At 47.0% G+C, this 17,183-nt stretch overlaps 1 protein-coding gene across 1 annotated transcript in view; it reads left to right on the forward strand.

Annotated features, from left to right (window-relative positions):
- LOC135532353 (A-kinase anchor protein 13-like) overlaps positions 1-17,183 on the forward strand; it is a 51,640-nt gene that overhangs the window by 21,124 nt on the left and 13,333 nt on the right. The window contains 4 exon segments of the mRNA XM_064959915.1: positions 326-507; positions 804-886; positions 14,973-15,206; positions 16,730-16,900. Of these exon segments, the coding sequence (XP_064815987.1) occupies positions 326-507; positions 804-886; positions 14,973-15,206; positions 16,730-16,900 (670 nt within the window).

The following is a 17,183-nucleotide window of genomic DNA, read 5'->3' on the forward strand; positions in this document are numbered from 1 at the left end:
TCACTCTTTAAATAGCTCAATGACTAAGCAATATTGATGCCCAGAGAATAACCAGAGGTGATTCAGATATGGACACTGAGCTGCATGTCAAGGTGGATGATATTATGCAGACTTAATAAGGCTTAATCTCTCTCTCTCTCCCTTTCCATCTCCCTCTCTCATTCTACCTCTTTCTGTCCCACCCCTTTCATCTTTCTTGTATGCTCTCTCTCTCTCTCTCTCTCTCTCCCACCTCTTTCTCTCTCTCCCACCTCTTTCTCCCTCTTCTATCTCTCCCCCTTCTTCTCTCTCTGCCTCACTCTCCCTCTCTTCCGCCCCCCCTTAGGACCAGCGCTCCACGGTCCTCTCCCTCCAGAAGCTGATCGTTAGAGAAGTGGCCAACGAGGAGAAGGGTCTCTTCCTGATAACAGCAGGGATGGAGAAACCAGAGATGGTGGAGGTACACACTGCAACCAAGGAGGAACGCAACACCTGGATGCAAATCATACAGGAGGCCATGCAGTCCATGTAAGTCTGAACTCCGAACCATGGAGAGAGAGAGAGAATGTGCCACCATTCTGTACCGAGGGATGGAGGGATGTACAATATGTTGTAATGCTCTGTTGGCGCATTGACTGTTCTCTGCTTCATCACCTCATGGGCAGGCTGCCACTGTAGGCTACTCTACCCTAGGCTTTCTCAGCAGTAGAGAGAAGACTAGCGCTGTCAACAGGCATCTAAAGGATGCTAAGAGGACATGTGAATGGCTGGAAATGGGAGCTGTAATCATGACTCTGGTTTGTACTAATGATGTTGCTTTACAGAGAGAAAGATGAGGATGAGGAGAACCCCAGTGAAACAGAGGAGGACAAGAGACTGCTGGAGACCAAAGCTAAGGAGATGAGAGGTGAGGAGACTCCCTTGACCATAGACCCCCTCAGCCACTCTCAGACCATCCGACCTATCACCATGGACCCCCTCAGCCCATCCCACCTATCACCGTAGACCCCCTCAGCACCTCTCAGCCCATTCCACCCATCACCGTAGACCCCCACAGCAACTCTCAGCCCATCCCACCTATCACCGTAGACCCCCTCAGCAACTCTCAGCCCATCCCACCTATCACCGTAGACCCCCTCAGCACCTCTCAGCCCATCCCACCTATCACCGTAGACCCCCTCAGCAACTCTCAGCCCATCCCACCTATCACCGTAGACCCCCTCAGCAACTCTCAGCCCATCCCACCTATCACCGTAGACCCCCTCAGCAACTCTCAGCCCATCCCACCTATCACCATGGACCCCTCAGCAACTCTCAGCCCATCCCACCTATCACCGTAGACCCTCTCAGCAACTCTCAGCCCATCCCACCTATCACCGTAGACCCCTCAGCAACTCTCAGCCCATCCCACCTATCACCATGGACCCCCTCAGCAACTCTCAGCCCATCCCACCTATCACCGTAGACCCTCTCAGCAACTCTCAGCCCATCCCACCTATCACCATGGACCCCCTCAGCAACTCTCAGCCCATCCCACCTATCACCATGGACCCCTCAGCAACTCTCAGCCCATCCCACCTATCACCGTAGACCCTCTCAGCAACTCTCAGCCCATCCCACCCATCACCGTAGACCCTCTCAGCACCTCTCAGCCCATCCCACCCATCACCGTAGACCCCCTCAGCAACTCTCAGCCCATCCCACCCATCACCGTAGACCCCCTCAGCACCTCTCAGCCCATCCCACCTATCACCGTAGACCCCCTCAGCACCTCTCAGCCCATCCCACCCATCACCGTGGACCCTCTCAGCAACTCTCAGCCCATCCCACCTATCACCGTAGACTCCCTCAGCACCTCTCAGCCCATCCCACCCATCACCGCAGGAGAACGGGGAAACCACTGGTTGACTTGGAAAAACATACAAGACGAACTGGCACAGAGAGACAGGAAACACAGGGATAAATACATTGGGGAAAATAAGCGACACCTGGAAGGGGTGGAGACAATCACAAGGACAGGTGAAACAGATCAGGGCGTGACATTATATGTAGCATTCTGTTGGTGGCAAAAATGTTGTATCATAATTTGAAAAATGGAAAAACTCTAAGTGTTGTTTTTTTTGTCAGTTCACACCATGGAATCGGTACATCGGGAAATCTCTTCCCATTTATTTTGCAACCTGTATGGCACAGCTGTCCAAATGTACAGGATAACGTTACATTTGGGGTTTAACTGAAACTTATACAGAGCATTCGGACCCCTTCACTTTCTCCTAATTTTGTTACTTATTCTAAAATTGATGAATGTTTTTTCCCTGATCAATCTACACACAGTACCCTGTAATGACAAAGCAAAAACATGTTTTTATAAATGTTTGCAAATGTATAAAAAAAACAGATACCTTAGTTGCATAAGTATTCGGTCCCTTTGCTATGAGACTTGAAATTGAGCTCAGGTGCATTCTGTTTCCATTGATCATCCTTCAGATGTTTCTACAACTTGATTGGAGTCCACCTGTGGTAAATTTAATTGACTGAACATGATTTGTAAAGGCACACAGCTGTCTATATAAAGTCCCACAGTTGACAGTGCATGTCAGAGCAAAAACCAAGCCATGAGGTCGAAGGAATTGTCCGTAGAGCACCGAGACAGGATTGTGTCAAGGCACAGATCTTGGGAAGGGTGCCAAAAAATGTCTGCAATATTGAAGGTCCCTAAGAACACAGTGCCTCCATCATTCTTAAATGGAAGAAGTTTGGAACCACCAAGACTCTTCCTAGATCTGGCCGCATGGCCAAACTGAGTATTCGGGGCAGAAGTACCTTGGTCAGGGAGGTGACCAAGAACCCAATGGTCACTCTGACAGAGTTTTTAATCCCCTGGATTTCTAACTCCTTGATGTTCTTGTTGGGTCTAATTTTATTAGCCAGCATTTCAATGGCCATAAAAAATAGATATGGAGACATTGGACAGCCCTGTTGTACTCCTCTTAAAAGAAAAAAACTAACTAACTATTATTTACTATTTTACACCTGTGGCTGCTATACATAACTTTAACCGAATGTGTAAGAGATTCACCGAAATTAAAGAAATCCAGGGATTGTTATATAAATTCCAGTCGTACTATATCAAACACCTTTTCAAAATCTGCTATGAAGACCAGTCTGGTTATCTTTGTTTTCATAATGTTCAATTGTTTCAAGTAATTATATTATCACCAATGTATCGTCCATGTAAAAAACCTGTCTGATCAGAATGAACAATAATATCTGGTAAAACATTTTTTTTTCTATGTGCTATTTATTTCTCCAGGATTTTATCATCACAACATTGAAGGGACTGGTAGGCTTGCGTCACTGGGCAGCTCACGGCTGGGTTTCCCTTTGTAATCTGTGACAGCTTGATAGCCCTGCCACACCTAGTAGGATTTGTATTGACATTTTGACTGTCGGAGGTCGTAGCTGGATTTCTTATAACCATTCGGATTGGTGTCCCTCTCCTTGAAATTGGCAGCTCAAGCCTTTAACTCAGTGCGGATGTTGCCTGTAATCCATGGCTTCTGGTTGGGATGCGCACGCACGGTCTTTGTGGGGACGATGTCGTCGTTGCACTTATTAATAAAGGCAGTAACTGATGTAGTAAAACTCCTCAATGTTATTGGATGAATCTCAGGGACATATTCCAGTCTGTGCTAGCGAAACAGTCCTGTAGCTTCAGACCACTTCTGTATTGAGCTTGTCACTGGTACTTCCTGTTTGAGTTCTTGCTTGTAAGCAGGAAGCAGGAGGATAGAGTTATGGTCAGACGGAGAGTGAGGAAGAGCTTTGTATGCGTCTCTGTGTGTGGAGTAAAGGCGATCTAGAGGTTTTTTCTCCCTCTAGTTGCACAGGACGTGCTGGAAGAAATTCCAAAGAGGGCATTTATTTATTATTTATATATTTGTTCATTTAAGTTCTGTTCAAATACCTAACTTCAGTATATATCAATGTTAGCTACACTCATAGCCACAGCAGTTCTATAGCCATCGGATGAGATGGAGACTGTGTGTTAGAGATGACGTATACTCTATAAGACATGGATGATTCTGTGAAGGGTGCACTCATCAACAGTAACAATACCTCATCTCTCTTCCAGAGATGATTCTGTGAAGGGTACACTCATCAACAGTAACAATACCTCATCTCCCTTCCAGAGATGATTCTGTGAAGGGTACACTCATCAACACTGACAATACCTCATTTCCCTTCCAGAGATGATTCTGTGAAGGGTAAACCCATCAACAGTAACAATACCTCATCTCCCTTCCAGAGATGATTCTGTGAAGGGTACACTCATCAACAGTAACAATACCTCATCTCTCTTCCAGAGATGATTCTGTGAAGGGTACACTCATCAACAATAACAATACCTCATCTCCCTTCCAGAGATGATTCTGTGAAGGGTACACTCATCAACACTGACAATACCTCATTTCCCTTCCAGAGATGATTCTGTGAAGGGTAAACCCATCAACAGTAACAATACCTCATCTCCCTTCCAGAGATGATTCTGTGAAGGGTACACTCATCAACAGTAACAATACCTCATCTCCCTTCCAGAGATGATTCTGTGAAGGGTACACTCATCAACACTGACAATACCTCATCTCCCTTCCAGAGATGATTCTGTGAAGGGTACACTCGTCAACACTGACAATACCTCATCTCCCTTCCAGAGATGATTCTGTGAAGGGTACACTCATCAACAGTAACAATACCTCATTTCCCTTCCAGAGATGATTCTGTGAAGGGTACACTCATCAACAGTAACAATATCTCATCTCCCTTCCAGAGATGATTCTGTGAAGGGTACACTCATCAACACTGACAATACCTCATCTCCCTTCCAGAGATGATTTTGTGAAGGGTACACTCATCAACACTGACAATACCTCATCTCCCTTCCAGAGATGATTCTGTGAAGGGGACACTCATCAACAGTAACAATACCTCATCTCTCTTCCAGAGATGATTCTGTGAAGGGTACACTCATCAACAGTAACAATACCTCATCTCCCTTCCAGAGATGATTCTGTGAAGGGTACACTCATCAACAGTAACAATACCTCATCTCCCTTCCAGAGATGATTCTGTGAAGGGTACACTCATCAACAGTAACAATACCTCATCTCCCTTCCAGAGATGATTCTGTGAAGGGTACACTCATCAACAGTAACAATACCTCATCTCGCTTCCAGAGATGATTCTGTGAAGGGTACACTCATCAACAGTAGCAATACCTCATCTCTCTTCCAGAGATGATTCTGTGAAGGGTACACTCATCAACAGTAACAATACCTCATCTCCCTTCCAGAGATGATTCTGTGAAGGGTACACTCATCAACAGTAACAATACCTCATCTCCCTTCCAGAGATGATTTTGTGAAGGGTACACTCATCAACAGTAACAATACCTCATCTCCCTTCCAGAGATGATTCTGTGAAGGGTACACTCATCAACAGTAACAATACCTCATCTCCTTCCAGAGATGATTCTGTGAAGGGTACACTCATCAACAGTAACAATACCTCATCTCCCTTCCAGAGATGATTCTGTGAAGGGTACACTCATCAACACTGACAATACCTCATCTCCCTTCCAGAGATGATTCTGTGAAGGGTACACTCATCAACACTGACAATACCTCATCTCCCTTCCAGAGATGATTCTGTGAAGGGACACTCATCAACAGTAACAATACCTCATCTCTCTTCCAGAGATGATTCTGTGAAGGGTACACTCATCAACAGTAACAATACCTCATCTCCCTTCCAGAGATGATTCTGTGAAGGGTACACTCATCAACAGTAACAATACCTCATCTCCCTTCCAGAGATGATTCTGTGAAGGGTACACTCATCAACAGTAACAATACCTCATCTCCCTTCCAGAGATGATTCTGTGAAGGGTACACTCATCAACAGTAACAATACCTCATCTCGCTTCCAGAGATGATTCTGTGAAGGGTACACTCATCAACAGTAGCAATACCTCATCTCTCTTCCAGAGATGATTCTGTGAAGGGTACACTCATCAACAGTAACAATACCTCATCTCCCTTCCAGAGATGATTCTGTGAAGGGTACACTCATCAACAGTAACAATACCTCATCTCCCTTCCAGAGATGATTCTGTGAAGGGTACACTCATCAACAGTAACAATACCTCATCTCCCTTCCAGAGATGATTCTGTGAAGGGTACACTCATCAACAGTAACAATACCTCATCTCCCTTCCAGAGATGATTCTGTGAAGGGTACACTCATCAACAGTAACAATACCTCATCTCCCTTCCAGAGATGATTCTGTGAAGGGTACACTCATCAACAGTAACAATACCTCATCTCCCTTCCACAAATGATTCTGTGAAGAGTGCACTCATCAACAGTAACAATACCTCATCTCTCTTCCAGAGATGATTCTGTGAAGAGTACACTCATCAACAGTAACAATACATCATCTCCCTTCCAGAGATGATTCTGTGAAGGGTACACTCATCAACACTGACAATACCTCATTTCCCTTCCAGAGATGATTCTGTGAAGGGTGCACTCATCAACAGTAACAATACCTCATCTCTCTTCCAGAGATGATTCTGTGAAGGGTACACTCATCAACAGTAACAATACCTCATCTCCCTTCCAGAGATGATTCTGTGAAGGGTACACTCGTCAACACTGACAATACCTCATCTCCCTTCCAGAGATGATTCTGTGAAGGGTACACTCATCAACAGTAACAATACCTCATCTCCCTTCCAGAGATGATTCTGTGAAGGGTACACTCATCAACAGTAACAATACCTCATCTCCCTTCCAGAGATGATTCTGTGAAGGGTACACTCATCAACAGTAACAATACCTCATCTCCCTTCCAGAGATGATTCTGTGAAGGGTACACTCATCAACAGTAACAATACCTCATCTCCTTCCAGAGATGATTCTGTGAAGGGTACACTCATCAACAGTAACAATACCTCATCTCCCTTCCACAAATGATTCTGTGAAGAGTGCACTCATCAACAGTAACAATACCTCATCTCTCTTCCAGAGATGATTCTGTGAAGAGTACACTCATCAACAGTAACAATACATCATCTCCCTTCCAGAGATGATTCTGTGAAGGGTACACTCATCAACACTGACAATACCTCATTTCCCTTCCAGAGATGATTCTGTGAAGGGTGCACTCATCAACAGTAACAATACCTCATCTCTCTTCCAGAGATGATTCTGTGAAGGGTACACTCATCAACAGTAACAATACCTCATCTCTCTTCCAGAGATGATTCTGTGAAGGGTACACTCATCAACACTGACAATACCTCATTTCCCTTCCAGAGATGATTCTGTGAAGGGTAAACTCATCAACAGTAACAATACCTCATCTCCCTTCCAGAGATGATTCTGTGAAGGGTACACTCATCAACAGTAACAATACCTCATTTCCCTTCCAGAGATGATTCTGTGAAGGGTACACTCATCAACAGTAACAATATCTCATCTCCCTTCCAGAGATGATTCTGTGAAGGGTACACTCATCAACACTGACAATACCTCATCTCCCTTCCAGAGATGATTTTGTGAAGGGTACACTCATCAACACTGACAATACCTCATCTCCCTTCCAGAGATGATTCTGTGAAGGGGACACTCATCAACAGTAACAATACCTCATCTCCCTTCCAGAGATGATTCTGTGAAGGGTACACTCATCAACAGTAACAATACCTCATCTCCCTTCCAGAGATGATTCTGTGAAGGGTACACTCATCAACAGTAACAATACCTCATCTCCCTTCCAGAGATGATTCTGTGAAGGGTACACTCATCAACAGTAACAATACCTCATCTCCCTTCCAGAGATGATTCTGTGAAGGGTACACTCATCAACAGTAGCAATACCTCATCTCTCTTCCAGAGATGATTCTGTGAAGGGTACACTCATCAACAGTAACAATACCTCATCTCCCTTCCAGAGATGATTCTGTGAAGGGTACACTCGTCAACACTGACAATACCTCATCTCCCTTCCAGAGATGATTCTGTGAAGGGTACACTCATCAACAGTAACAATACCTCATCTCCCTTCCAGAGATGATTCTGTGAAGGGTACACTCATCAACAGTAACAATACCTCATCTCCCTTCCAGAGATGATTCTGTGAAGGGTACACTCATCAACAGTAACAATACCTCATCTCCCTTCCAGAGATGATTCTGTGAAGGGTACACTCATCAACAGTAACAATACCTCATCTCCCTTCCAGAGATGATTCTGTGAAGGGTACACTCATCAACAGTAACAATACCTCATCTCCCTTCCAGAGATGATTCTGTGAAGGGTACACTCATCAACACTGACAATACCTCATCTCCCTTCCAGAGATGATTTTGTGAAGGGTACACTCATCAACACTGACAATACCTCATCTCCCTTCCAGAGATGATTTTGTGAAGGGTACACTCATCAACAGTAACAATACCTCATCTCCCTTCCAGAGATGATTCTGTGAAGGGTACACTCATCAACAGTAACAATACCTCATCTCTCTTCCAGAGATGATTCTGTGAAGGGTACACTCATCAACAGTAACAATACCTCATCTCCCTTCCAGAGATGATTCTGTGAAGGGTACACTCATCAACAGTAACAATACCTCATCTCCCTTCCAGAGATGATTCTGTGAAGGGGACACTCATCAACAGTAACAATACCTCATCTCCCTTCCAGAGATGATTCTGTGAAGGGTACACTCATCAACAGTAACAATACCTCATCTCCCTTCCAGAGATGATTCTGTGAAGGGTACACTCATCAACAGTAACAATACCTCATCTCCCTTCCAGAGATGATTCTGTGAAGTGTACATTTACATTTACATTTAAGTCATTTAGCAGACGCTCTTATCCAGAGCGACTTACAAATTGGTGAATTCACCTTCTGACATCAGTGGAACAGCCACTTTACAATAGTGCATCTAAATCATTAAGGGGGGGTGAGAAGGATTGCTTTATCCTATCCTAGGTATTCCTTGAAGAGGTGGGGTTTCAGGTGTCTCCGGAAGGTGGTGATTGACTCCGCTGTCCTGGCGTCGTGAGGGAGTTTGTTCCACCATTGGGGGGCCAGAGCAGCGAACAGTTTTGACTGGGCTGAGCGGGAACTGTACTTCCTCAGTGGTAGGGAGGCGAGCAGGCCAGAGGTGGATGAACGCAGTGCCCTTGCTTGGGTGTAGGGCCTGATCAGAGCCTGGAGGTACTGCGGTGCCGTTCCCCTCACAGCTCCGTAGGCAAGCACCATGGTCTTGTAGCGGATGCGAGCTTCAACTGGAAGCCAGTGGAGAGAGCGGAGGAGCGGGGTGACGTGAGAGAACTTGGGAAGGTTGAACACCAGACGGGCTGCGGCGTTCTGGATGAGTTGTAGGGGTTTAATGGCACAGGCAGGGAGCCCAGCCAACAGCGAGTTGCAGTAATCCAGACGGGAGATGACAAGTGCCTGGATTAGGACCTGCGCCGCTTCCTGTGTGAGGCAGGGTCGTACTCTGCGGATGTTGTAGAGCATGAACCTACAGGAACGGGCCACCGCCTTGATGTTGGTTGAGAACGGCAGGGTGTTGTCCAGGATCACGCCAAGGTTCTTAGCGCTCTGGGAGGAGGACACAATGGAGTTGTCAACCGTGATGGCGAGATCATGGAACGGGCAGTCCTTCCCCGGGAGGAAGAGCAGCTCCGTCTTGCCGAGGTTCAGCTTGAGGTGGTGATCCGTCATCCACACTGATATGTCTGCCAGACATGCAGAGATGCGATTCGCCACCTGGTCATCAGAAGGGGGAAAGGAGAAGATTAATTGTGTGTCATCTGCATAGCAATGATAGGAGAGACCATGTGAGGTTATGACAGAGCCAAGTGACTTGGTGTATAGCGAGAATAGGAGAGGGCCTAGAACAGAGCCCTGGGGGACACCAGTGGTGAGAGCGCGTGGCGAGGAGACAGATTCTCGCCACGCCACCTGGTAGGAGCGACCTGTCAGGTAGGACGCAATCCAAGCGTGGGCCGCACCGGAGATGCCCAACTCGGAGAGGGTGGAGAGGAGGATCTGATGGTTCACAGTGTCGAAGGCAGCCGATAGGTCTAGAAGGATGAGAGCAGAGGAGAGAGAGTTAGCTTTAGCAGTGCGGAGCGCCTCCGTGATACAGAGAAGAGCAGTCTCAGTTGAATGACTAGTCTTGAAACCTGACTGATTTGGATCAAGAAGGTCATTCTGAGAGAGATAGCGGGAGAGCTGGCCAAGGACGGCACGTTCAAGAGTTTTGGAGAGAAAAGAAAGAAGGGATACTGGTCTGTAGTTGTTGACATCGGAGGGATCGAGTGTAGGTTTTTTCAGAAAGGGTGCAACTCTCGTTCTCTTGAAGACGGAAGGGACGTAGCCAGCGGTCAGGGATGAGTTGATGAGCGAGGTGAGGTAAGGGAGAAGGTCTCCGGAAATGGTCTGGAGAAGAGAGGAGGGGATAGGGTCAAGCGGGCAGGTTGTTGGGCGGCCGGCCGTCACAAGAAGCGAGATTTCATCTGGAGAGAGAGGGAAGAAAGAGGTCAGAGCACAGGGTAGGGCAGTGTGATCAGAACCAGCGGTGTCGTTTGACTTAGCAAACGAGGATCGGATGTCGTCGACCTAATTTTCAAAATGGTTGACGAAGTCATCTGCAGAGAGGGAGGGGGGGGGGGAGGGGGAGGAGGATTCAGGAGGGAGGAGAAGGTGGAAAAGAGCTTCCTAGGGTTAGAGGCAGATGCTTGGAATTTGGAGTGGAAGAAAGTCGCTTTAGCAGCAGAGACAGAGGAGGAAAATGAAGAGAGGAGGGAGTGAAAGGATGCCAGGTCCGCAGGGAGGCGAGTTTTCCTCCATTTCCGCTCGGCTGCCCGGAGCACTGTTCTGTGAGCTCGCAATGAGTCGTCGAGCCACGGAGCGGGAGGGGAGGACCGAGCCGGCCTGGAGGATAGGGGACATAGAGAGTCAAAGGATGCAGAAAGGGAAGAGAGGAGGGTTGAGGAGGCAGAATCAGGAGATAGGTTGGAGAAGGTATGAGCAGAGGGAAGAGATGATAGGATGGAGGAGGAGAGAGTAGCGGGGGAGAGAGAGCGAAGGTTGGGACGGCGCAATACCATCCGAGTAGGGGCAGTGTGGGAAGTGTTGGATGAGAGCGAGAGGGAAAAGGATACAAGGTAGTGGTCGGAGACTTGGAGGGGAGTTGCAATGAGGTTAGTGGAAGAACAGCATCTAGTAAAGATGAGGTCGAGCGTATTGCCTGCCTTGTGAGTAGGGGGAAGGTGAGAGGGTGAGGTCAAAAGAGGAGAGGAGTGGAAAGAAGGAGGCAGAGAGGAATGAGTCAAAGGTAGACGTGGGGAGGTTAAAGTCGCCCAGGACTGTGAGAGGTGAGCCGTCCTCAGGAAAGGAGCTTATCAAGGCATCAAGCTCATTGATGAACTCTCCGAGGGAACCTGGAGGGCGATAAATGATAAGGATGTTAAGCTTGAAAGGGCTGGTAACTGTGACAGCATGGAATTCAAAGGAGGCGATAGACAGATGGGTAAGGGGAGAAAGAGAGAATGACCACTTGGGAGAGATGAGGATCCCGGTGCCACCACCCCGCTGACCAGAAGCTCTCGGGGTGTGCGAGAACACGTGGGCGGACGAAGAGAGAGCAGTAGGAGTAGCAGTGTTGTCTGTGGTGATCCATGTTTCCGTCAGTGCCAAGAAGTCGAGGGACTGGAGGGAGGCATAGGCTGAGATGAACTCTGCCTTGTTGGCCGCAGATCGGCAGTTCCAGAGGCTACCGGAGACCTGGAACTCCACGTGGGTCGTGCGCGCTGGGACCACCAGATTAGGGTGGCCGCGGCCACGCGGTGTGGAGCGTTTGTATGGTCTGTGCAGAGAGGAGAGAACAGGGATAGATAGACACATAGTTGACAGGCTACAGAAGAGGCTACGCTAATGCAAAGGAGATTGGAATGACAAGTGGACTACACTTATCGAATGTTCAGAACGTTAAGCTTACGTAGCAAGAATCTTATTGACTAAAATGATTGAAATGATACAGTACTGCTGGAGTAGGCTAGCTGGCAGTGGCTACGTTGTTGACACTACACTAATCAAGTCGTTCCGTCGAGTGTAATAGTTTCTACAGTGCTGCTATTCGGGGGCTAGCTGGCTAGCTAGCAGTGTTGATTACGTAACGTTACGTTAAAAGAACGACAATAGCTGGCTAGCTAACCTAGAAAATCTCTCCAGACTACACAATTGTCTTAGATACAAAGACGGCTATGTAGCTAGCTAGCTACGATCAAACAAATCAAACCGTTGTACTGTAATGAAGTGAAATGAAAATGTGATACTACCTGTGGAGCGAGGCGGAATGTTGACCGGGTTGTTGAAGTTCAAATCGGAAGATGTTGGCTAGCTGTTGGCTAGCTAGCTAGCAGTAACTCCTACGTTAAGGACGACAAGTAGCTGGCTAGCTAACCTCGGTAAATTAAGATAATCACTCTAAGTCTACACACACTAAACTACACAATTACCTTGGATACAAAGACAGCAAAGACAACTATGTAGCTAGCTAACACTACACTAATCGAGTCGTTGAGTGTAATAGTTTCTACAGTGCAAGTGGACGTTAGCTAGCTGCTGGGCAGATAGCAGTGTAGACTACGTTAGGACGACGAAATACAATAATTACGCAATTATCTTTGATACAAAGACGGCTATGTAGCTAGCTAAGAAGAAATTGCTAAGATTAGACAAATCAAACCGTTGTACTATAATGAAATGTAATGAAAAGTTATACTACCTGCGGACCGAAGTGTAGATGCGACCGCTCGCTCCAACCCGGAACACTCATCAACAGTAACAATACCTCATCTCCCTTCCAGAGATGATTCTGTGAAGGGTACACTCATCAACAGTAACAATACCTCATCTCCCTTCCAGAGATGATTCTGTGAAGGGTACACTCATCAACAGTAACAATACCTCATCTCCCTTCCAGAGATGATTCTGTGAAGGGTACACTCATCAACAGTAACAATACCTCATCTCCTTCCAGAGATGATTCTGTGAAGGGTACACTCATCAACAGTAACAATACCTCATCTCCCCTGCAGAGATGATTCTGTGAAGGGTACACTCATCAACAGTAACAATACCTCATCTCCCTTCCAGAGATGATTCTGTGAAGGGTACACTCATCAACAGTAACAATACCTCATCTCCCTTCCAGAGATGATTCTGTGAAGGGTACACTCATCAACACTGACAATACCTCATCTCTCTTCCAGAGATGATTCTGTGAAGGGTACACTCATCAACAGTAACAATACCTCATCTCCCTTCCAGAGATGATTCTGTGAAGGGTACACTCATCAACAGTAACAATACCTCATCTCCCTTCCAGAGATGATTCTGTGAAGGGTACACTCATCAACAGTAACAATACCTCATCTCCCCTGCAGAGATGATTCTGTGAAGGGTACACTCATCAACAGTAACAATACCTCATCTCCCTTCCAGAGATGATTCTGTGAAGGGTACACTCATCAACAGTAACAATACCTCATCTCCCTTCCAGAGATGATTCTGTGAAGGGTACACTCATCAACACTGACAATACCTCATCTCTCTTCCAGAGATGATTCTGTGAAGGGTACACTCATCAACAGTAACAATACCTCATCTCCCTTCCAGAGATGATTCTGTGAAGGGTACACTCATCAACACTGACAATACCTCATCTCCCCTGCAGAGATGATTCTGTGAAGGGTACACTCATCAACAGTAACAATACCTCATCTCCCTTCCAGAGATGATTCTGTGAAGGGTACACTCATCAACAGTAACAATACCTCATCTCCCTTCCAGAGATGATTCTGTGAAGGGTACACTCATCAACAGTAACAATACCTCATCTCCCTTCCAGAGATGATTCTGTGAAGGGTACACTCATCAACACTGACAATACCTCATCTCCCCTGCAGAGATGATTCTGTGAAGGGTACACTCATCAACAGTAACAATACCTCATCTCCCTTCCAGAGATGATTCTGTGAAGGGTACACTCATCAACAGTAACAATACCTCATCTCCCCTGCAGAGATGATTCTGTGAAGGGTACACTCATCAACAGTAACAATACCTCATCTCCCTTCCAGAGATGATTCTGTGAAGGGGACACTCATCAACAGTAACAATACCTCATCTCCCCTGCAGAGATGATTCTGTGAAGGGTACACTCATCAACATAACTACCTCATCTCCCCTGCAGAGATGATTCTGTGAAGGGTACACTCATCAACAGTAACAATACCTCATCTCCCTTCCAGAGATGATTCTGTGAAGGGGACACTCATCAACAGTAACAATACCTCATCTCCCTTCCAGAGATGATTCTGTGAAGGGACACTCATCAACAGTAACAGAGATGATACACTCATCTACCCCTTCCAGAGATGATTTTGTGAAGGGTACACTCATCAACAGTAACAATACCTCATCTCCCTTCCAGAGATGATTCTGTGAAGGGTACACTCATCAACAGTAACAATACCTCATCTCCCTTCCAGAGATGATTCTGTGAAGGGTACACTCATCAACACTGACAATACCTCATCTCCCTTCCAGAGATGATTCTGTGAAGGGTACACTCATCAACACTGACAATACCTCATCTCTCTTCCAGAGATGATTCTGTGAAGGGTACACTCATCAACAGTAACAATACCTCATCTCCCTTCCAGAGATGATTCTGTGAAGGGTACACTCATCAACAGTAACAATACCTCATCTCCCTTCCAGAGATGATTCTGTGAAGGGTACACTCATCAACACTGACAATACCTCATCTCCCTTCCAGAGAGGATTCTGTGAAGGGTACACTCATCAACAGTAACAATACCTCATCTCCCCTGCAGAGATGCTGAGGAAGAAGGATGAGCAGATCATGTGTATGCTGGAGGAGAAGATGGCCGTGTTTAGGGAGATGTGTGAGGTCCGGAGCCCTGGAACCCCCCCAGGAACAGGCCCAGGAGAGGACCAGGGCCCCAGCCAGGTCACCAGGGCCAAGGGGCTGTTCAGGGCTGGGAGCGGAGCAGGCTCTGAGGACATACCTAAAGGAGAACCCATCATAAAGGGAGCACTACAGGAAGGTTAGTAGACAGACTAGTCTCTCACCATGAATGTAACATTAGCCCATCTAATGTGAACCAGGGGTGGAGGAGACATGGTGTGGTAACAGTGGCCCATCTAATGGGAACCAGGGGTGGAGACCAGACTGTAGACATGGTGTGGTAACAACAGCCCATCTAATGGGAACCAGGGGTGGAGACCAGACTGTAGACATGGTGTGATAACAACAGCCCATCTAATGGGAACCAGGGGTGGAGACCAGACTGTAGACATGGTGTAATAACAACAGCCCGTCTAATGGGAACCAGGGGTGGAGGAGACGTGGTGTCGTAACAACAGCCCGTCTAATGGGAACCAGGGGTGGAGACCAGACTGTAGACATGGTGTGGTAACAACAGCCCATCTAATGGGAACCAGGGGTGGAGACCAGACTGTAGACATGGTGTGGTAACAACAGCCCATCTAATGGGAACCAGGGGTGGAGACCAGACTGTAGACATGGTGTGGTAACAACAGCCCATCTAATGGGAACCAGGGGTGGAGACCAGACTGTAGACATGGTGTGGTAACAACAGCCCATCTAATGGGAACCAGGGGTGGAGACCAGACTATAGACATGGTGTGATAACAACAGCCCATCTAATGGGAACCAGGGGTGGAGACCAGACTGTAGACATGGTGTGGTAACAACAGCCCATCTAATGGGAACCAGGGGTGGAGACCAGACTGTAGACATGGTGTGGTAACAACAGCCCATCTAATGGGAACCAGGGGTGGAGACCAGACTATAGACATGGTGTGGTAACAACAGCCCATCTAATGGGAACTAGGGGTGGAGGAGACATGGTGTGGTAACAACAGCCCATCTAATGGGAACCAGGGGTGGAGACCAGACTGTAGACATGGTGTGGTAACAACAGCCCATCTAATGGGAACCAGGGGTGGAGACCAGACTGTAGACATGGTGTGGTAACAACAGCCCATCTAATGGGAACCAGGGGTGGAGACCAGACTATAGACATGGTGTGGTAACAACAGCCCATCTAATGGGAACTAGGGGTGGAGGAGACATGGTGTGGTAACAACAGCCCATCTAATGGGAACCAGGGGTGGAGACCAGACTATAGACATGGTGTGGTAACAACAGCCCATCTAATGGGAACCAGGGGTGGAGACCAGACTGTAGACATGGTGCATTAGACCTAACAGTGGCTTCCAATGTCACATTATCTTTCAATGTCTTCCTGATCTATCAGATGTTCTCCTCTGATGTGAGAACGTACTGGGAAGGTTGATTGCAAAGAGTTTTTGAATTAGATTAGAAGATATTGGTGTAAAGATTAGAAACTCTTAATATCTACGGTACAGTACGGTCAGTAACATAGTTATTATCATTTGGTTAGTGAAATCCTTTCTCTCACTCTCTGCACTTTCTCTCTCTCTCTCTCTGCACTTTCTCTCTCTCTCTCTCTCTCTCTCTCTCTCTCTCTCTCTCTCTCTGTCGCTCTGTCTCTCTGTCTCTCTGTGTGTGTGTGTGTGACAGTGGAGACATTGCAGGCGCTGGTGAACGGTACGCTGGGAGGAGCGATGGGGGGGCAGCAGGTGGTGTGGGTCTCAGAGACAGGAGGAGTGGTGGGCCCGGGCCCTGTATGCCTCCTTCGCAGGGCCGAGACCTTCGGAGGCTTTGACTCTCAGCAGATACACATCTCTAAGAGTAAGACACCTCCCTGTCAGTAATACGTATTCATTATCAAGGGTTGAGAAGCCTTGAGAGCCTCAGATGGGCCTCTGTTTTCCTTGTTTATCATGTCAATAATGGAGTTTAAGATCAAAGATGGATCCCTTTAACTTAGAGCATCCATCTGATCAGTTTGACCTCATTCTCAAGCCTTGGTGTGACCTCATTCACAAGCATTGGTTTGACCTCATTCACAAGCCTTGGTTTGACCTCATTCTCAAGACTTGATGTGACCTCATTCTCAAGCCTTGGTGTTTTG

The sequence above is a fragment of the Oncorhynchus masou genome, unplaced genomic scaffold, assembly GCF_036934945.1.
Source record: "Oncorhynchus masou masou isolate Uvic2021 unplaced genomic scaffold, UVic_Omas_1.1 unplaced_scaffold_1832, whole genome shotgun sequence".
NCBI lineage: Eukaryota > Metazoa > Chordata > Actinopteri > Salmoniformes > Salmonidae > Oncorhynchus > Oncorhynchus masou.